We start from the raw sequence: 21622 nt of genomic DNA, 5'->3' as shown, positions 1-21622 counted from the left end.
AGGCTGAGCAGCGGTGCACATTTACACCAGTCAATGACTCTGAGTACTGTGCGTGCGGTAGGCTACATCAAAAATGTTTTCAAAACAGAAATCAGGCTATCAAAAGAGGAAAGAAAATAAAGCAAAGCAGGAGAGCGGTAGAAAAGGCCAACAGGATGTGAAAAAGTACTTCACAAAGGAAGGTTGGTGTAAATTGTGTCAGTGTAGTGCTGAAAATTAACCTGTTATTTTAGCTCACGCGACGTCTATTAGAAAACTCAGAAGCAGGTCCCAGCTCACTCCTTAAGAAATACGGGATTTTCCCGACCTCAGTGAGCGACATTGACCAATTCAAGAACATGAATTCCAAATAATGACGGCATTTTTTGGTATCACACAGATGTTGAAAGTTGGTGTTGATTTTTTTTTTAATCTGGTTAAATCCAGTTTGTCAAGAATTTATTGAATTTAGTTTGTCATCAATTAAATTTAGTTAGTTAACAAGGAAGGGACCTGGCTTCGGAGCTGTAGCCTATAGTGGAGATTGTAAGTTTTCAAATGGGGCTAAGCCTACTCCATAATGAAATACTGTAATTGTTTGCTAGCTAGTGTTTGCTCCACTTTTAGCTTACATTTAATTAGTACAGCAGGTTAACCCTTTCGCAAGCTCTCCACACCAAAACAGTTGTCTCTGCCCTCGCCTGTTGTAATAGGCACAAGCACAACTCCTCTTGCTGCGTCTGGCTCAGCAGCCCTGTCTCCTGACACCCTTTATGAGCCAGCCTCATCTTTACTCCCAACTGAAGGAGGTGAGGAATCAACTTGAACACTGCCACACCACACATAAAATATCAGTGGCTAAGAGACAAATAGTAATAAGTAATAATAATTAATTATAATTATTATTATTATTAATTAATGATACATAATTAATAATTAAATTAAGATACTAGAATAATATAGAAGATATTGTTATATTTGTCATTTTATGTACACTACAGAGCCAGGACCATCTTCAGTAAGACACCTGAACTCTGTGTATACTGCTACATTCCCCCCTAACTTGTCCTCTCTTGGTCTCCTAAATGCAATTTTTAAGATGCAGCTGCAAAGCATTTTTGGAGAAGTGTGCATCGCTTTACGAATATTTTGCACACTCCCCGTAACGGTTGCGGGCGGCGAGAGAGCTTTTAGTAAGCTAAAACTCATAAAAAATTATATGAGGTCCACTATGTGTCAGGACAGGCTTTCTAGTCTTGCCATGTTGTCCATTGAATGTCAGTTGGCTCGGAAGCTAGACTTTAATGATTTGATCACTGACTTTGCTATCAAGAAGGCTCGGCGCTGGGCTCTTGGTGACTAAGGCTGAGCAACCTGCAATCTGCTCGCTTTGTTTGTAATTGTGAGTGTGATTGCTTGTGTGTGTGTGTGTGTGTGTGTGTGTGTGTGTGTGTGTGTGTGTGTGTGTGTGTGTGTGTGTGTGTGTGTGTGTGTGTGTGTGTGTGTGTGTGTGTGTGTGTGTGTGGTGTTCGCTTTGTTTGTTATATCATTCTAAAGATTGTTTTTTTGATTGGCGTTAATGTATGCTGTAGTATTGTTAGAATAAAAGTTTTGTTTTAACTTAAGTCATTCATTGTGGTATTTGAGAATATTTCTAATAAAAATATATTTAGATTGTAAAAGATGGGCTTCAGTACATTTCTTAAAGATGATATCAGTCTATTCATTATTGCTCTGTACGCTGTATGTTTACATAAATATATTTTCATCTTAAATTAATGCAGAAAATGCACAAATTAGTGTGTAAAAATTCACCAGAATGCAGGAAATTACGTAGTTGATACTCTAAATGTGTGTGTGTGTCCCGGCACTGGTGGTGGGGCCCAAAGTGATATCTTTTCATGGGGCCCAAAATCCCTGGCAGCGCCCCTGATTGCAGGTAGGCCTACGTGTCTGAACTTGTGTGAGATATTGCTTGAAATGTGAATGACTACTCAAAGTGAGAATGGTACTGCGAAATATAACACTACATATTGTTTTCAATTTTTAAAAAAATGCACAAAGCAAGCCTATCCACTTTTCCATGTTGATAAGAGTATTAAAATAATTCAAGGGACATTTATAATACATAAAAAGTTGTGATCAATGTGCGATTAATCGCGAGTTAACTATGACATTTGTGCGATTAATCGTGATCAAATATTTTAATCGCTTGACAGCACTAATATATACATATACACACTGGCAAGGGCGTAGGTTTGGTCTCAGCATTGGTAGGGACGATATTACAATGCAATTACAATGCAAACAATGATCCAAATAAGGTATGTGTATCTTGACTTCGTTGTTCCTTGTGGAGGCTGGCCTGACCGCAGTAGTTTTGACAGTTAGCAAGTTTAATGTTATGCTAACTGTTGCAGTTTGGACTTTCAGTAGCAAAATTAAAATAATAATAATACATTTTATTTATAGAGCGCAATGCTCAAAGACACTTTACAGTTGAAACGTGCGCAGTACAAAACAATGGAGAAAAGAATTATAAATTAAAAGCCTATTTAAAAAGGTGAGTTTTTAGCCATTTTTTGAATGTAGGAAGATCTGAACAGGTGCGGATGGGTTTAAGAAGTGAGTTCCAAAGGGAAGGGGCAGGATTGGAGAAGGCTCTGAAAAAAAAATGTGTGGTGGTTCCCCCACCTACACAACATGATCGTCTTTTTACATGACTTACAGTGGTTGCTGATGCCCGGAAAAAAAATAAAAATAAAAATTCTAATATCCCTCCTGTTCACCGAAAGGGGTGGCAAATTGTCGACATGAATCTGTCAGGGTTGTAAGAGTTTGTCTGTGTCTGTGTGTGTCTTTGTGGCGGGACGGTGGGGTTTCAAGTCATCAGCCAACCAAATGTATGTTGGGGGGGCTGGACCTGCACATTCAGCAAGTGAAAAGGGATAAATGTAAGTCTGAACATAATGAAAATATTTCACTGAATAATGGTAGGGTCTATTCTATCCTTACAGCATATGGTAAGAATCTAAATTACCTATATATTTGAACTATTTATATAATGCATATTAGGTTGCTTAAAAGTTGGTGGGGACAATTTGAGCTTTCTGAAAAGTTGCTAGTGATATGTCCCTACAGTCCCTATGCAAACATACGCCCTTGCACACCGGTAAGACAGGAACCATAGCAGAATTGTAGTCTGTAACTGCCTCTGTCGCTTGCTAAACCGTAAACCCAGTAGATGGCGGTAATGCCCCATGATACAAGGGGTAAACTGCCAACAAAAAAAAACAAGAGGAAGAAAACAGGAACCATTTGTGTGTTTAGCAACACGTCATTTGAACACGGTTAATGATTTTGGACGGACAAAAACAAAAGTAGAAGCAGCCGATGGCGTATTGAAAACTGACACTACGGTGTGAAAACAGCTGTTGGGTTTTCCCCTACACCCACTGTTTCAGAAAAAAAAACACAGGCTGATAAATGTCTGAGGCATCAGGTAGGATAATTGATTTAATCGCTGGCTCATTAATGGCGCAGTTTTGTCCCTCAAGCTAATCACAACTAGCGTAACATCATACTTCGCGAAATGTATCATTCGAATAGGTTTCGTTGACATTATCTTTTGCATTTCAGAACCTTCTAACAGCAAAGAAGAAGAGGAAACCACATCTGAACTAGAGGTTAAAAAAAACATCGATATTTAGCGTTGTCCCGATCACATATTTTCTACCTGTGAGTCCAAGTGCGAGTCACCTGAGTTTGAGAATATTCTGATACGATACTACGCAAATATATTAATGAGGGGGGAAACGTACAACCAAATATCTTATTACCCCCAATTTGACCAAAGGTATCCCAACATTATAGCCATACAAAAGGGTTATTACTATTCAGTAGCAGTGGTTTCCACGAAGCGAGGAAAAAAAACAATCAAAAACCCCTTTTTGTTGCAAATTCGTTGTGCACACCAAAATAAGGTTGCAAATAAATTACGTTTAAATATTTAGTTTACATAAACAATCTAACATAAAAAGTAAAGTTGGTCATTCAGTGTGATAAACTGAGCTATTTTGCTTGGTAATTTCCTGACTTTATAACTGTCGCTGGACGTTTTGTCTTTGTTCTGCAAAATTTGATGACTGTATACCTCTGGATTATTTTATTGCTTGCAGCCCTGAACTCAGTCAATGACATTGATAGTTGACATTAAATCCATTAAATCTGCTTGAACTAATATATATTGTATTGTGAGTATGTATTATTTTACTCTGCTTGAACTAATAAATGTCATACCTGTGTGATTGTCATCGGGATATGGTCGTGAAAACCTGTAGTCATACCTGTGTGATTGTCATCGCGATATGGTCGTGAAAACCTGTAGTCATACCTGTGTGACTGTCATCGGGATATGGTCGTGAAAACCTGTAGACCATGGGTGTCCAAACCTGTCCGCAAGGGCCGCTGTGGGTCCTGGGGGGGCATTTTTCGGCACAACATCGGACCTCCAAGTCAAATTGTATAGGATGTCTTTCGCCGTCAATGGCAGCCAGTGAGTTAATACTTACACATGATCTATTTTTACCCAATCCTTTGAAAATGATGTGATCGGGGGACGATTTCTGAGCACTTGTTCGGATCAGGGACATCCCTAATTACAATCTGTCCTCCTATGCTTGTTGACACTTTGGCCTTCTCCTGTAAGTAGCAAACACGACTCGTGTTAGTTTTATTAACGCAAGGGTATGGCTCACTTCAATCAGTGCAACATATACAGTAACAACCAATCCAGTCAAATCTTCAGGAAAATGATTCGTTTGAATGGTGGTTTGTCATTTGATGAGCCCACAGCTAGGACAACAAGAAAGTAGAACCATGTACAAAGCTAGGACAACGAGAAAGTAGAACCATGTACAAACCTTATTGCAGACATGTCCAAAGTCCGGCCCGGGGGCCAAATGCGACCCGTGGTGAAATTTCATCCAGCCCCCAGCCCCTGTCATGAAATCAATAACGTCTGGCACGCACACAGACTTAATAAATTGGTCAGCAGTACTGCTACAAGCATATAAGTTAGCTAACACACTAAATGCTGCTCCTCATTTACCCACTAAAAGGCAGTAGCACTCTAAGCAACATTACCACATGTGACCCTGTACTCCCAATTTTCTAAAATGGTGACAATCAACAACAACAAAAAAGTTGACTGCAACAGCTGGCGCTTCAAGGATAGGTGGAAACTGGACTATTTCTTCACTAAAATACGCAACAATTGTGTGTGCCTCATTTGCAAAGAGACAGTCGCTGTTTTTAAAGCGTTCAATATGAGGGGATATTACCAAACAAGACACGCTGACATGTACTACAAGATTACAGGGTAGATACATAGCGAGACATTGAAGCAACTTGAAGGTAGTTTAATTTCACACCAGCAGTATTTCGCAAGAGCCCAAGAGTTGAAAGAGAACGCCACAAAGGCTAGTTGGAAAATTGTTGAAATTATTCATTAAAAAAACAAAAAATAAAGCAAATGTGACACACAGAACGGCTTGCTAAAATTTGCTTAAATATATTGTTCTACATAAAGGATGTCAGCCAAGGTCGGCCCCCCCACATTTTTACCACACCAAATCTGGCCCCCTTTGCGAAAAGTTTGGACACCCCTGTTAAAGCCATGATTTGGTATGACATGCTTTTATTTAGGCAGAATCGATTTGCCTCAGCTATAATCACTGGTAAAATGAGTGTTTTTGTTTCTTCCTCTCTCTGATAGGAGCATTCTAACGACAGCAGTGAGGAGGAAGGGGCTGAAAACTCTGAGAGTATGTCCACTTATTTTTTTAACTATCATTTCAATTAATTGTTTTTATTTAATCATCAATCATTTCAATTAATTGTTTTTATTTAATCATCATATCAGGGTAATTACTCATTTTCAGTATTATTTTAGCACCTTTTTAATGGTTATTTGGATACATGCATCTTTCATTCCTTTTTCAGTAACATTTTAAATTATCTTTCCCCCCCCAACACATTTGTTGCCAAAAGTAATACTGGTATTGTGTCCTGTAGAGTCATCTAATAATCTCTTTAATCTTGCCAGTGGATTTCCTGCGGAACTTGTTTTCCCGCACTCTGGGTCTTGGCACACCCGATAAGGTTTTGGATGATTTGACCTTGGAAGGAGTGGCCCAATACATTCTTAGTGGCAAATGTGAGTCTCGATTTAAGTTTATGTTTTTGTTTGTTTTGTTTTAAACCTCAGCTGATATTTCTGAGGAGGTTTACTGAGAAATGCTTCTTCCAGGTAAAAACATCCTCTGTATGGCTGGTGCTGGTATATCCACATGTAAGTATATCATTGAAAAGATACATTTAGTTGTAGAGAAACGTTTGGAAATGTACTTAAAGTGGGGGCTGACATTCAAATTTATACATTCACAGCGGCTGGGATTCCTGATTTCCGCTCCCCTGATACTGGTCTATATGCAAACATGAAAAAATACAACCTGCCCTACCCTGAGGCCATCTTTCAAATAGATTACTTCAAGGTTAGTAGGTTTGATAGTAGGAGTGGGAACCTTTTGGTACCTCACGATACGATACGATTTACGATACAAAGCTTATGATAACGATGATCTCACGATATGGCAATACAAAGATTATCGATACATTGGTCAGGAAATCAACCTAAGATAGTCTACAAAACGACTAATAAACAGAAAAGAAGCTTCTTTTGTGAATTTGAATGAGTTTACCACAAGTAGACATGCAATCCATTTGAACTGGGAGAGTGGCGAATGAACTGGCATCCCTCCCACTTCAAACGGATTGAACGTCTATGGCCATCAGTGGCAGCCAATGCTAGGCAACGAGGTAATTTTGGGGCATTTCAGATAATTACTTTGTTGATTTTGAGTCACTTCCAGTTGATTTCGGGGTATTTTATGGGTCACCTCCTGTTGATTTTTGGTTACGGAACAGGAAGTGGCCCAGGAATCTCCCAAATGAATAGGCAGTGACTCAAAACGCAACAGAAAGCGACCTGTAAATACACTAAAATGAACAGAAATTGACTTGTAAATGGCCTGAAAATCAGAAAGAGTGACTGAATGCTCTGGTTTCAAATGAATGAACGTTCGTTCGACCCTCCCAGTCTAAATGGATTGGGCATCGAGCGCCATCAATGGCAGCCATAGAGTTAACTGAGACACTATTATAGTTGAAATTTTTATAGCAACTTCTTGGTTCCTTTTTTTTTTTTTTTTAACATTGACACCTTTTTAAAAAGATATCTTGATTCTTGGCAGGTGCATATCGATAACCTTTTGTGATACAAAGTATAACGATATATCACCATTTCGCTATTGTGTCACACCCCTATTTGGGAGTATTTTTCATGTCAAAATAAAGCAATTGAATAAAAAAAATTACTTGAATTTTAGAAACTCTGATACCATAATAGGTATTGCTATAATCTGCTAGCTGCTAGCTTCTTTTTCTACTTAGCGTAACGTCTTTTCAGTCTTCACTGACCAAATTTTCTTTTTGTGTATTAGAAACATCCAGAGCCGTTCTTTGCCTTGGCCAAAGAGCTTTATCCAGGACAGTTTAGGGTAATGCATATGATCCTCCCTTTTTTACTGTAAATATAGAATACATAAAATATTCTATTAAAATGTTTTCTAAAGCTCTTTAATGCTGACATCATTAGAATAAATATTGTGCTTTGTTTGACTTACTTTATAGCCAACTGTGTGCCATTACTTCATGAAGCTGCTGAAGGACAAAGGACTACTGAAACGTTGCTACACACAGGCAAGGGGAAAAAAGCTCTTAAGAAACTGCATTTCCCATCCGTTTATCTTAATAAAGATTTATGTATTTTTGATCATTTAGAATATTGACACCCTGGAGCGAGTGGCCGGGCTTGAGAGCAGTGATCTCATTGAAGCCCACGGGACGTTTCACACATCCCACTGTGTCAAATTCACTTGCCGCAAAGAGTACAACCTGGACTGGATGAAAGGTGTCTTTTTCCATTAATAATAACTTAAATGGATGTAGCACGTTTTCAAGAGACTGAGGGACTCAAAACTTTCTGGGTGGGGGCTTTAGTTGAACGTTATTTTATATTTTACTAAACCTCTTCTTCCTTTTGAAGATAAAATATTTTCTGATGACATTCCCAGATGTGAAAAATGCAACAGTCTGGTCAAACCAGGTCAGTTTTTTCCTCTTCTCTCTCATTGCTCCTTTTATTTCTGAAGTACATTTGCATTCTCAACAATACTTTCACAGAAGTATGGACTGACATGTTACTTTTCTAATTGCGATCGTATTGTCTATGGCTTGTCCTTTCTGTACTTAGATATTGTCTTTTTTGGCGAGAGTCTACCAGTGCGGTTCTTCACTTCAATGAAGATGGTAAGATAATGTAGTGGATGGCAAGCAGACATGCATGTTTGAAAACGAGGACTTGCAAAATGCCTGAATTAATTTCCTATTTGCACATCCAGGATTTCCCACGTTGTGATCTTCTCATCATCATGGGAACATCTTTGCAGGTCCAGCCTTTTGCAAGTCTGGTCAGCAGGTACGAAATGCCATTGTCTTTAAAAACAGCAACTGTGATGAATATATTTTGTTTATTTATTTATAACTTTGCCAATCTCCGTTGCTCTGTTGTTTTTTTCTACTTAGGGTTTCAAAAAGCTGCCCAAGGTTGCTCATATATTTTGTTTATTTATTTATAACTTTGCCAATCTCCGTTGCTCTGTTGTTTTTTTCTACTTAGGGTTTCAAAAAGCTGCCCAAGGTTGCTCATCAACATGGAAAAGACAGGCCAAGTGAGCTTTGCTTTATAGCAGACTTCAATTTGTGAAAATATTACCAGAATTTATGCTATCCACTTTAGTCTGGTCACAGTTAACAATAAATACTGTAGTTAAAAAGTAGTTATAAAATAGTCAAATGAAAAGCAGTCCCTGTAAGTATGTTGGCAGCTGAGCGTGCCTTTTTGTGTTGTGTCAAAAACAAATTCTCCCACTGCTGCCTATTCGTTGCAAACTGTCTTTTAGTTTTATGCGCTTCATACTATCATTTTTGTGTGACAGGGTGACCCTATGTTAGGTTTACTGGGTTTTGGAGGAGGAATGGACTTTGATTCGGACAAGGCATACAGGTAACTGCACAGCCACCCAGAAAAGCAGCTCTCAGATGCAAATTTTGACTTGTCCAAAAATGTTGAATAGGATTCTTCAAGCCAAATTTGTTTTGGGTTCATTCAGTTTGTTTGTCTGTTTAAACAATTATGTAATGCTGCAATGATTAATCGTTAACTCGAGTATTCGATTAGAAAAAAAATATTCGAATTAAATTTTGCTGCTTCGAGTATTCGTTTAATTAAAGTGGCGTTGTATTGGTTTGTTTTGAAAGTGTTTGCATTTAGTTATATTGATTTGGGTGGATACACTGCCCTCTAGTCTGCCTCATTTCACATGGCTGAATCTAGCTGCTCCCTGTTAAGACCAACATAAACTAAGTTTTTGTTTGAGCAAATGTTTTTTTTTTTTTTTTTTAATGCATTCGTAATTTTTTTAAAGGTATATTGAGTCGTTTTTTTTGTGGGAATATGTGTTTTAACTATTTGTTAAGAGCGTTGTAAAAAAAAAAATAAACAGCATTTTATAGCATTTAAACTAGCGGACTTTTGCTATTTAAGTTAGCCAACTGTTCTTTTGTTGTACATATATCCTCATTTCTTTATTTTTTTTTTTCTACGGTTGGAGGCCCAGGTCAGGTATTTTAATTTATTATGTTCCTTATCTGATTACTCGATTATTCGAACTAAATAGATCATCGATTAATCGACTACTAAAATAATCGATAGCTGCAGGCCTTCAATTATGGAACAAAAATGACAAATCCCTAGAAAAACACTCTACAAATGTGGACAGGAATGTAACAAGTTTCTTGCGAAAAAAATCATCGCTTCAGTGAGGATAAACATTTTGATTTGCCAGCAGATGGCGCCAAAGTCAATGACTGAATGAGGGTTTTTTTTTTTTACCTATTTATCTTTTTTATTTATACAGTACATTATACACTCACCGGCCACTTTATTAGGTACACCTGTCCAACTGCTCATTAACACTTAATTTCTAATCAGCCAATCACATGGCGGCAACTCAGTGCATTTAGGCATGTAGACATGGTTTAAGACAAACTCCTGCAGTTCAAACCAAGCATCAGTATGGGGAAGAAAGGTGATTTGAGTGACTTTGAACGTGGCATGGTTGTTGGTGCCAGAAGGGCTGGTCTGAGTATTTCAGAAACTGCTCATCTACTGGGATTTTCACGTACAACCATCTCTAGGGTTTACAGAGAATGGTCCGAAAAAGAAAAAATATCCAGTGTGTGGCAGTTCTGTGGGCGGAAATGCCTTGTTGATGCCAGAGGTCAGAGGAGAATGGCCAGACTGGTTCGAGCTGATAGAAAGGCAACAGTGACTCAAATAACCACCCGTGACAACCAAGGTAGGCAGAAAAGCATCTCTGAACGCACAGTATGTCGAACTTTGAGGCAGATGGGCTACAGCAGCAGAAGACCACACCGGGTGCCACTCCTTTCAGCTAAGAACAGGAAACTGAGGCTACAATTTGCACAAGCTCATCGAAATTGGACAATAGAAGATTGGAAAAACGTTGCCTGGTCTGATGAATCTCGATTTCTGCTGCGACATTCGGATGGTAGGGTCAGAATTTGCCGTCAACAACATGAAACCACGGATCCATCCTGCCTTGTATCAACGGTTCAGGCTGGCGGTGGTGGATGTGTAATGGTGTGGGGAATATTTTCTTGGCACTCTTTGGGCCCCTTGGTACCAACTGAGCATCGTTGGAACGCCACAGCCTACCTGAGTATTGTTGCTGACCATGTCCATCCCTTAATGACCACAATGTACCCAACTTCTGATGGCTACTTTCAGCAGGATAATGCGCCAAGTCATAAAGCTGGAATCATCTCAGGCTGGTTTCTTGAACATGACAATGAGTTCACTGTACTCAAATGGCCTCCACAGTCATCAGATCTCAATCCAATAGAGCATCTTTGGGATGTGGTGGAACGGGAGATTCACATCATGGATGTGCAGCCGACAAATCTGCACCAACTGTGTGATGCCATCATGTCAATATGGACCAAACTCTCTGAGGAATGCTTCCAGCACCTTATTGAATCTATGCCACGAAGAATTGAGGCACTTCTGAAGGCAAAAGGGGGTCCAACCCGTTACTAGCATGGTGTACCTAATAAAGTGGCGGGTGAGTGTATATATATATATATTTTTTTTTATATATATATACAGTGCCTTGCAAAAGTATTCGCCCCCCTTGAACCTTGCAACCTTTCGCCACATTTCAGGCTTGAAACATAAAGATATAAAATTTTAATTTTTTGTCAAGAATCAACAACAAGTGGGACACAATCGTGAAGTGGAACAAAATTTATTGGATAATTTAAACTTTTTTAACAAATAAAAAACTGAAAAGTGGGGCGTGCAATATTATTCGGCCCCCTTGCGTTAATACTTTGTAGCGCCACCTTTTGCTCCAATTACAGCTGCAAGTCGCATGGGGTATGTTTCTATCAGTTTTGCACATCGAGAGACTGACATTCTTGCCCATTCTTCCTTGCAAAACAGCTCGAGCTCAGTGAGGTTGGATGGAGAGTGTTTGTGAACAGCAGTCTTAAGCTCTTTCCACAGATTCTCGATTGGATTCAGGTCTGGACTTTGACTTGGCCATTCTAACACCTGGATACGTTTATTTTTTAACCATTCCATTGTAGATTTGGCTTTATGTTTTGGATCATTGTCCTGTTGGAAGATAAATCTCCGTCCCAGTCTCAGGTCTTGTGCAGATACGAACAGGTTTTCTTCCAGAATGTTCCTGTATTTGGCTGCATCCATCTTCCCGTCAATTTTAACCATCTTCCCTGTCCCTGCTGAAGAAAAGCAGGCCCAAACCATGATGCTGCCACCACCATGTTTGACAGTGGGGATGGTGTGTTCAGGGTGATGAGCTGTGTTGCTTTTACGCCAAACATATCGTTTTGCATTGTGGCCAAAAAGTTCCATTTTGGTTTCATCTGACCAGAGCACCTTCTTCCACATGTTTGGTGTGTCTCCCAGGTGGCTTGTGGCAAACTTTAAATGAGACTTTTTATGGATATCTTTGAGAAATGGCTTTCTTCTTGCCACTCTTCCATAAAGGCCAGATTTGTGCAGTGTACGACTGATTGTTGTCCTATGGACAGACTCTCCCACCTCAGCTGTAGATCTCTGCAGTTCATCCAGAGTGATCATGGGCCTCTTGGCTGCATCTCTGATCAGTTTTCTCCTTGTTTGAGAAGAAAGTTTGGAAGGACGGCCGGGTCTTGGTAGATTTGCAGTGGTCTGATGCTCCTTCCATTTCAATATGATGGCTTGCACAGTGCTCCTTGGGATGTTTAAAGCTTGGGAAATCTTTTTGTATCCAAATCCGGCTTTAAACTTCTCCACAACAGTATCTCGGACCTGCCTGGTGTGTTCCTTGGTTTTCATAATGCTCTCTGCACTTTAAACAGAACCCTGAGACTATCACAGAGCAGGTGCATTTATACGGAGACTTGATTACACACAGTTGGATTCTATTTATCATCATCGGTCATTTAGGACAATATTGGATTTTCAGAGATCCTCACTGAACTTCTGGAGTGAGTTTGCTGCACTGAAAGTAAAGGGGCCGAATAATATTGCACGCCCCACTTTTCAGTTTTTTATTTGTTAAAAAAGTTTAAATTATCCAATAAATGTTGTTCCACTTCACGATTGTGTCCCACTTGTTGTTGATTCTTGACAAAAAAATTAAATTTCATATCTTTATGTTTGAAGCCTGAAATGTGGCAAAAGGTTGCAAGATTCAAGGGGGCCGAATACTTTTGCAAGGCACTGTGTATATATATATATATATATATGTATGTATGGAGAGAGACAGTATATTTGAGACAGAGAGAGTTGGGTTTTGTAATCTGTGTATTTATTTTATCTAGCATTAATGACAATAATGTTAGATTGTCAATCATATACTAAAAATACCAAAATGTATATGTTTTATTAGTGAAGTTTATGACCAATGCAATTGGTCAAGCCCATGTTGACCATCAGCTAATTTATATAAAGGACCAACATGTAAATGTTTTTTTTTTTCTTTCTCTGATTACTGCATTTGAGCTCACAGAAGATTTTTTTCCTGCTGCCAGTAACAGTTAGCCACAGTTATTATATACTGTACAGTACAAAGGATTGCACGGATCAGTTCGTGAAGTAGACCCTACTCAACACAAAGGTTGTGGGTTTGATCCTTCAACCTTGTAGCCATGTCAAAGTAAAGTGTTATATAGGATTAAGAAACAAAAGCTGTGAATATTTTTTTAGAACTTGGTACAGTGCATTACGGTAATTAACCTTGGCAAGACAAAACACAAGCTGGCGTCACTTCCTTACCTGTAACAGTTAGCCATTTTATGGCTATTATTGTTTCTGTGTCTTATGTATTAGTCATAAATGTAAAACAGCAGCGCATGGAACGGTGTTGGATCTGTAAGAAGGACTTGCATCTAGACATGAATGGGTATCAGGTTTTTGAATTTGATTGAATAGATTGTGTGCTTTTTCACCCCTCCACAGAGATGTTGCTCATATCAGTACATGCGATGATGGCTGTATGGCACTGGCTGAACTGCTGGGATGGAAGGTAGGTTACCGTATACTGTAATGTCAATATGCGTGCCCCAAATTGAGGATTCCTTAAGTGTGGGGGTGTGGGGGTGTCTTTGTGTTGCAAGCCAAAATGCGTGTTGAGAGCAGGCTTGAAATACACTGCAACCTAGCTGAAGTGTGCTAAAAGGAATAATTAATGTAAATAATGTAATGTTGCCAATGAAAGCACAGTCCTCAAGAAACATTACGCCATTTATTTAAAAAAAAAAAACAAAGTCAAACATACAAATGGAAAAGACTCACAAGGAATTTTTGACTTTCAATTCCCACCTAGATATGCACATCTGGACAAAGCAGAATAACAAAAATGAATGACAAAATGGTAAAAATTTGTTTTATGTCGTATATTGGGTACAGTGCACGAAAGAAACTATTTTTCTCCTAAATTTCCAAATAATTTGATGCCAAAATGCCATTATTGTGCTGCTTTTACTCCACCACATTTTTAAATGTGTGCTTTATTGTCTCATCCATGTCAGTATTAGCCACAAAAAATGATATCTTGTCTCCAGGCTGAGTTGGAAGAATTAGTGAAGCGGGAGCATGCCAGGATCGACAGCCAGGACAAGGAAGGAAAGTCAAGTGAAAGCAAAGGTGCAAGCTCTTCATAAGTGGTGTGAGAAGACGTGTGGTCATATGGAATACTTTTTGGTCTCGGAGATTTCCGTGAAGATGTATTATGCGCTTATTATTTATTGTTTACAGTTGAAGCTTTTAATGTGGACTAAATGGCTATAAGAATTCCTCTCCTTCCTATCATGCCTTTGTATGTTTTTTTTGCACTTGAATTCACTTCACTTGCTTCTGATTTTCTATGAGTGATGTTTTGGTATCTCACATCACACCGCTCTATATAAGGTTGTATGCATGGGTTGTTTTGACTACACTAGACAGTGAGATCTTTTAACAATTAGTGTTGACAGTATAGCAAAATTACATTTACTAGAAGAGTGACAAGATAGGAAAATGCTCTCAAGGCTTTTTATTTTTTTTTTTTTTTTTTTTAAATCCAGTTGAAGGCAGATTTCAGATCACTTCAATAAATTATAACCGTTTAACTTTGATTCTCTTGTTGTGATCCCAAAGAATTTGATCATGAACTAACAATGTCTTTGTACTTAATCAGGGTGCATTGTTTATTTACTAGTGCAATATTATGAGGTGGTCGACTTTAAAAAATATCTATTTTTATTTAACACTCATTCTTTGCTTTCATTTACAATAATTGATTTGTCATACTGAACGGAATACCTAATGTCTTAAAATAAATTGTGCTGTAGTGACTAGAAAATGCAGAAACAACTGTAGAATAACACTACGAGTGAGGGAATCATTTAATGAGCGAACATTCACTGTAACTTGTGTACAAAAAACTAAATACTGGCAATAAAACTTATCTCTGCAAAACTAACAACTGCCAAATGTTTCTTCTGTCAATGACGTGATTGAATCCCTAATATGGCACCGTGCTGCAGCATACACAAACATTAATCTACATAAAGACTGGAAAATATGACCAGAGGTGGGTGGAGTAGCCAAAAATTTGACTCGAGTAGTGTTACTCCAAAATAGTATAACTCAAGTCAAGGTAGTCATCCAAAAAGGTACTCAGGTACAAGTAAAAAAGTTTGGTGAAAAGAAAACTCAAGTCATGAGTAACATTGTGAGTAACTGCTTAAGATGTTTGATCTTTATTTTTTTTCAACATTGGAATTTTTTAAAAATCTATATTAACAGTTAATATTATACTTTGAAGGAGAACACAAAAACGTATTACATAACCACATTATGGCAAAGGGGGAAAAAATACAGAAATTTGGCCAAAAAGAGCTTGAGTGCCTTCTAGTGGAGAACATATTTCCTATTATGAAAGTAAAATAATCATATCTCCAGTTTTCCTTGACCAATCAGCGCTAAATAAAAACTGGGAGAGAAGTTAAAATCCGTGCTTTCAAGTTATGTTGACGCCAGCGCTCTTTGTCAAGTACTTATTTATTTATTTTTTTACAGTGCTTTAAAGACGCCACGCGATTGAACAGATCGGCGTGATAAAAGAACGCAAGCTTGAGTCCGATTGGTACAATGGCGTCATGTGATCATTGTTGCAACGTTTCATTGTTGAAACTGGTAATGCCACTGTTGGCATCTGGCAAAAAAAAAAAAGTAAAATTTAATATGTAGAATAAAGAGGGAAAATGTAACGACTGGTGTAGCCCAAAGTAGCGGCGTAAAAGTAGTGTTTCGTCTTCACAAATCTACTCAAAAAGTATGGCTTAGTAAAACTACTCAGTACATTTTCCCAAAACGTCACTCAAATAAATGTTACGGAGTAATTGTAACTCATTACTACCCACCTCTGAACGTTATTGCATAATATTGACGCGCTTTTACAATTTTGGCATAATTGTTTCGTCTAAATGAAGCGGAAGCATCACTGCAACCAACTCATTGTTTATTCAATTTCCACTTACTTCGGGTGTAGTTGCCATGTGTTCCAGAATCTTAGTGCATGTCGTGTTTTAACAAGGGCTGTCAAAATTATCTCGTTAATGGGCGGTAATTAATTTTTTTAATTAATCACGTTAAAATATTTGACGCAATTAACGCACATTCCCCGCTCAAACAGATTAAAATGACAGCACAGTGTCATGTCCACTTGTTATTTGTGTTTTTTGTCTCCCTCTGCTGGCGCTTTGGTGCGACTGATTTTATGGGTTTAAGCACCATGAGCATTGGTTTAATTATTGACATCAACAATGGCGAGCGCTTAGTTTATTTTTTGATTGAAAATTATACAAATTTTATTAAAACGAAAACATTAAGAGGGGTTTTAATATAAAGTGTCTATAACTTGTACTAACATTTATCTTTTAAGAACTACAAGTCTTTCTATCCATGGATCGCTTTAATAGAATGTTAATAATGTTAATGCCATCTTGTTGATTTATTGTTATAATAAACAAATACAGTACTGTTAGGTCTAAACTTACTTGTATCTAGCAAAATAATAAAGACCTAGAGGAGGACGAAGACAAGGATCAGATCGGAGGCGGATAAGGTTTTACGCTAACGGCCGTCAGGAGAGAAGGTTGATGCGTGCCGTGTGGCTCGCAGCAAGCTTATCTAAACCCTCCCCTGAGGAGCGCCAGCCTTTTATTAAGGAGTTGGAGAGCATTCATTGCACATGCGTAAGTTTTATCGAGATTGTATCATTTACTGAGAACAGAAACCAGAATGAAACATTATGGTGACATTTACTGAAAACAGAAACTTTACTCTTTCCATTGTGTAAACACTAAAAAGCATAAGTGAATAGAGAAAACAATCATAACACCTAGTTTTAAACACACATAATTGCATTTACTATTATTGTGAATATTGTTAATACTGTTATTGTGCAAAAGCATTAAAGCACATCTCACATTTCCCTCCTGTTGTGGGTTTAAAACTTTTCAGCTTTTATCAGAGTTAGACATTCCTTAGAGCGGGGTTGGTGTCAGACCCGTCAATTATCCATTAGCAGGAGTTATGAAATGCCACGATACGGGCGAAAAACCTAAGCACGTAGGAAAAAATTCCCCTATTCCCTCCCCATTAGCGCTAGGGACGAGAGCAGCTTCATTGCCATGGCTTCATGGAACACAAAACATTAAAATAATATGGTGAGCAAGTGTATATACAGGCTGGAATTCTTTTGAACGCCATATTTCAGCGATTTATGATCGCCGCGTCTGTGTTATTTATCGAGAGTCCATAGGGTTGCAGAGTCGGGATGGCCAAAATGGGGAAACATCTTTAGACGACATTGTTCGTATCGTCACTGTCCAAATCGTTCTGCTTTAGACAAGAGTGTCCGACTCGTCACTGTCCATATCGCTCTGCTTTAGACGAGAGAGTCCGACTCGTCACTGTCCATATCGCTGTCAATGTCCTCTGAGTGATCTTGGGCTAGGGACTCGTACTGGACGGTGTGGGCGGTGAACATGGCGCTAACCTTCTGGTCCATGTTCGAGAGCACGCGGTTGATGATAAACTTGCAGAGGGGCACACAGCAACAGGAGAGAACGATAACAACGGCCAGGATGGAGGCCACTGCAGTGATGGCGGAGATGATGACGTTCTACCAGCTGCCGAACGTGTCCTGGAACCACTTAAGGATGGCGTTCTGTGGGACTCCCTCCTGTTGATGGAGTCGGTCTTTGAACTCCTCGAGCAATTCCATGAGCTAGGTGACAACACCGGCATCCCCCTCAGGGAGGGCCTCCTTCGAAACCGCTCCTTCAGAGGCGCCAATGTTGCCACACGGCCTTCAGATTCTCCCCCTCGGCCTTCTGTCCCCCTCCTTTTCTTCCTCCATCTCCCACTCACATTCCTTTGCTAAATGTCCTCTTTGATGGCACAAGAGGCACCATATCTAAGTTTCTCTGTTTACTTAGTTAGCTTCTATAAACTCCACGTTAAACATATTCACAAAATCAACCAAAGGTTAGCTCAATAATTTAAGCTTATCTTGGGAGAATTGTAATCATATCGCAAATTTGAGAACAACGCACAATCTCTTAAACCCCATACTATTACGGTTACCGTTACTATTACCCTATCAAAAACAGTTTACGTTCTGCAATCAACCCAAAGTTACAGAGTTACAATTCTCCCAGTATAATAATTTCCACTTGGCAAATGCCAATATTTGCTTATGATCAATTTTGTCAGCTCCCATTTTAATCAGTAAATTGAATTTTGCAGCGGCACTAATATATCGCGCAATGTTCCACTCAAAATTACAAAATTGGAATTTGTCTTTGTTTTGGAATTTCTTTAGAGCTGACAAAATGTCTTTTCACCTTCTTTGGGTCACTGTTGAAGATTCATCAACATGTAATCCAAAAATTACGATTCCACGACACAATTATAATCTATTCAATTGATTGTTTTTAGTCAAAATCTAATTCTTTAGTATCAGTTTATTTCACAAAATATTTTAACTTTCTCTTTTATTCCACTATGGCTTCTCTGCTATTCTTTAACACTTAAAACACTACCTCTTATAGCATTCAATTCAATTTTTTAATTCCAATCATTTTCAACTGATATCTATATTAGTGTTGTATCGGTCGCGAACGATTCGTTCTTTTTGAACGAATTGTTTTGGTGAACGAGACCGAACTAATCATCATCTGCACTGATTCGTTCTATGAAGGTGGTGCTTGTTCGCTGCGTGGGAGGGCGTTGAGCAAGCGGCAGCGTCTTCTGACATCGCACACGACCAATCAGACGCCAGCCTCATCGCGGGCAGGGGAGGGAGCGGAAACAGAATCAGGGCGTTTGTCACTCATGTCCACGTGTGGCCAATAAGCAGCCAGCGTGCAGGCAGGGGGGCAAGACTGAGTTTTGTCACTTCCCGTTCAGTGACTCGGTCCTCCGGTTCCTGACCTAGCTTGCTGCTAACTTGATTTTCCAGTAATGACTATGCGGTGAACGAATCAGAAAATGAAAGGAAATGACTTTGTCACATATTTGTTAACGTGGAGCCTATCAAATGCTGCTCAAACAGACAAAAACACCACACAAATCTAGCGAGCATTGTTTAGAGTAGTACTTTTCTCAACAAACTCCTGACTGCCTATGACGACATACTATCAAATTTACAGTAATTTAAAACACGGGTAGCTACGAGGCAAGCAAAAGCTGAGCTGCGGTCGCGTGACGGCAATGAAGGGGGCAAAGAACTGTCACTATAAGGAGGCTTCATGGCAGCGATATTTACCTCATATGTGCACAGAAAAAAATATTTAGTATGATCACCATAATACTGATTTGCAATGAAACGGTATATACATGTCCATTTTTTCCAAGTGTTTTATTTTTTTTCTTTCGTGTCAGGTGTTGGTTGGTTTGACAAATTATGTCAATCTGTCCATCATGTGCTACTCAAGCGCCCAAAACAACGCACGCAGACACGGGAGATGTCGCAATATGTCTACATTTTTCTTAACAGACTAATGAGAGTAGAAAGGCGACATCGTAAAGAGCTAACAATTATTTCTCGTCAGCATTTGACGATCTGAGATGCGGGGACGACAGGGGAGCTGACCGGATTATTTTATTTATTAATACCAGTGCAAAAATTCAACACGATCATCTTAATACTAAAAAACAAAAATACAACAGAGCGAGATGTAAATATGATGTGTTGGTCGTTCCATATTCAGAAATTAAACTTTCGATGTATTTTTATTTTCGTGACAGCAAACATGCTGTATATGTGATTGTATGTGTGATCAAGAACCTGCTAAAGAAAGTCCGTGCGCCCCCGCCCCCTACTCCCCTCACAAAAGGAAAATGTTTAACCGTGTCCTAAATCGAAATGCAAGCACGAGCCATGACTTTGAGCCCATAGAACTAGGACAGACGACGCGGAAGTTCTCCCTCGCTTTTGCAGCAGCAGGAGGGAGACGAGGCTGTCTGTGAAAGCAGAATGATACCGCCTGTCACTCATTTCTGAAACTACGACGAGTGGTCAATGTGGAAGAGAGGGAGGGACCAAGCAATGTCACTTCCCGTTCAGTTATACTGCGAAGCGGTCTTTGGTGATTCGTTCGGCAACGTCACTTCCCGTTCAGTAACCGAACGATTCGTTTGGGCGGGGAGGGAGATGAGGGGGGCGAACGATTCGTTGAACGATTTGTTTGAACGAATCTTTTTACTGAACGAACCGGAATGGATTCGTTTACTCAAGTGAACGACAAATCTCGTCACTAATCTATATAATTTATAATGGAGGATAATTCAGCAGTCCAGAGGAGAACAAAGAATGTTTTTTCGTGCACTAAAAAACATCCATTTGTATGTCACTCCAGGTTGGTAGAATTATCTGCTTTAATTCAGAAGGATATAATGAAGCTTAAAATAAATCTGTTAAGTTTATTTTCAAATAGCTATTTATCAACAGTTGATCTTTTCCTTTTTCAAAACATTAACTATTTTCTTTCTCTTTTAGCCATTCTCCTATTTTCTTTTAAGAGCGTTCTATAAGTTTCAATTTAGCTCAATAGTCTATTTTTATCTCTAATGAGATTCCATTTCAAAATTCATATCCTAAATAGTACAAGGGAAAGGCTGGAATATTCCCAGCTGCAATTACAACCTTCCCTTATAATTAATTTGGGCAAAAACCCAGCGGATGCCGTCGAGGACCCCATGTTGCAAATAGGGGCCACCGAAGGGCCGCACTCCACATGTTGAAAAACTTCTAGGTTTTTCCGATTTTGCACAAAAAACGGTCAGTTGTTTACGCAATAGACGGTCAGCTATTTACAAACAATTCCCTCGCTTATCAACACTCGTCTCACACGCCCAAAACTTTCCAAGCCCTACTTCCACAGCTCCTCTTTTCCACTTCAGACGTCCACCACACAACCAAACACATTCGCAAATCATCTTTTGCTAGGCTTATGGTTACCTCTGTCCTCAATACAACTTACTCAAACCTTCAACATCACAATTCACCAATTATCACTATGAACATGAAAAATCATGAAAGAAAGACACAACGCAGCCTCATAATCAGTCACATGACAACAACCATAGTTATCCACAATGACTTATCATACAAGACAGTACAATTTCAAATACAAATCGAAGTCACCGTACATTTAACTAATGGCTCACACCAGACCAAAAATAAAAGCATACAAACAATTTGAGCTCAATGACAAACTGTCAACACAGATACACAGAAATTCCTATTCACAACCGAATTCACCTTTCGTTTTTCCCGTTTCATCATTTTCCGGTCTATCTTCTATTGTTTTAGCG

The 21622-nt window shown here is 38.9% G+C and overlaps 1 protein-coding gene across 2 annotated transcripts; it reads left to right on the top strand.

The window, feature by feature from the left end:
* The first annotated feature begins 3300 nt into the window (after window positions 1-3300).
* On the top strand, window positions 3301-14792 carry sirt2 (sirtuin 2 (silent mating type information regulation 2, homolog) 2 (S. cerevisiae)). Of its 2 annotated transcripts, none has more exons than XM_057839997.1 (16): window positions 3301-3481; window positions 3619-3665; window positions 5756-5804; window positions 6086-6196; window positions 6290-6331; window positions 6427-6533; window positions 7542-7598; window positions 7732-7800; window positions 7882-8011; window positions 8147-8206; window positions 8354-8409; window positions 8502-8578; window positions 8780-8831; window positions 9099-9166; window positions 13712-13778; window positions 14317-14792. In XM_057839997.1, the coding sequence occupies exons 1-16, from the start codon at window positions 3466-3468 to the stop codon at window positions 14413-14415; spliced, it is 1107 nt and encodes a 368-aa protein (XP_057695980.1). In that variant the 5' UTR covers window positions 3301-3465; the 3' UTR covers window positions 14416-14792. The 2 variants fall into 2 exon arrangements, with proteins under 2 accessions (XP_057695980.1, XP_057695981.1); XM_057839998.1 differs by having other exon boundaries at window positions 3619-3717.
* Window positions 14793-21622: the final 6830 nt, after the last annotated feature.

The sequence above is a fragment of the Corythoichthys intestinalis genome, chromosome 6, assembly GCF_030265065.1.
Source record: "Corythoichthys intestinalis isolate RoL2023-P3 chromosome 6, ASM3026506v1, whole genome shotgun sequence".
Lineage (NCBI taxonomy): Eukaryota > Metazoa > Chordata > Actinopteri > Syngnathiformes > Syngnathidae > Corythoichthys > Corythoichthys intestinalis.
The sequence above is the reverse complement of the archived record's forward strand: the minus strand, read 5'-3'. Positions and strand labels throughout refer to the sequence as shown.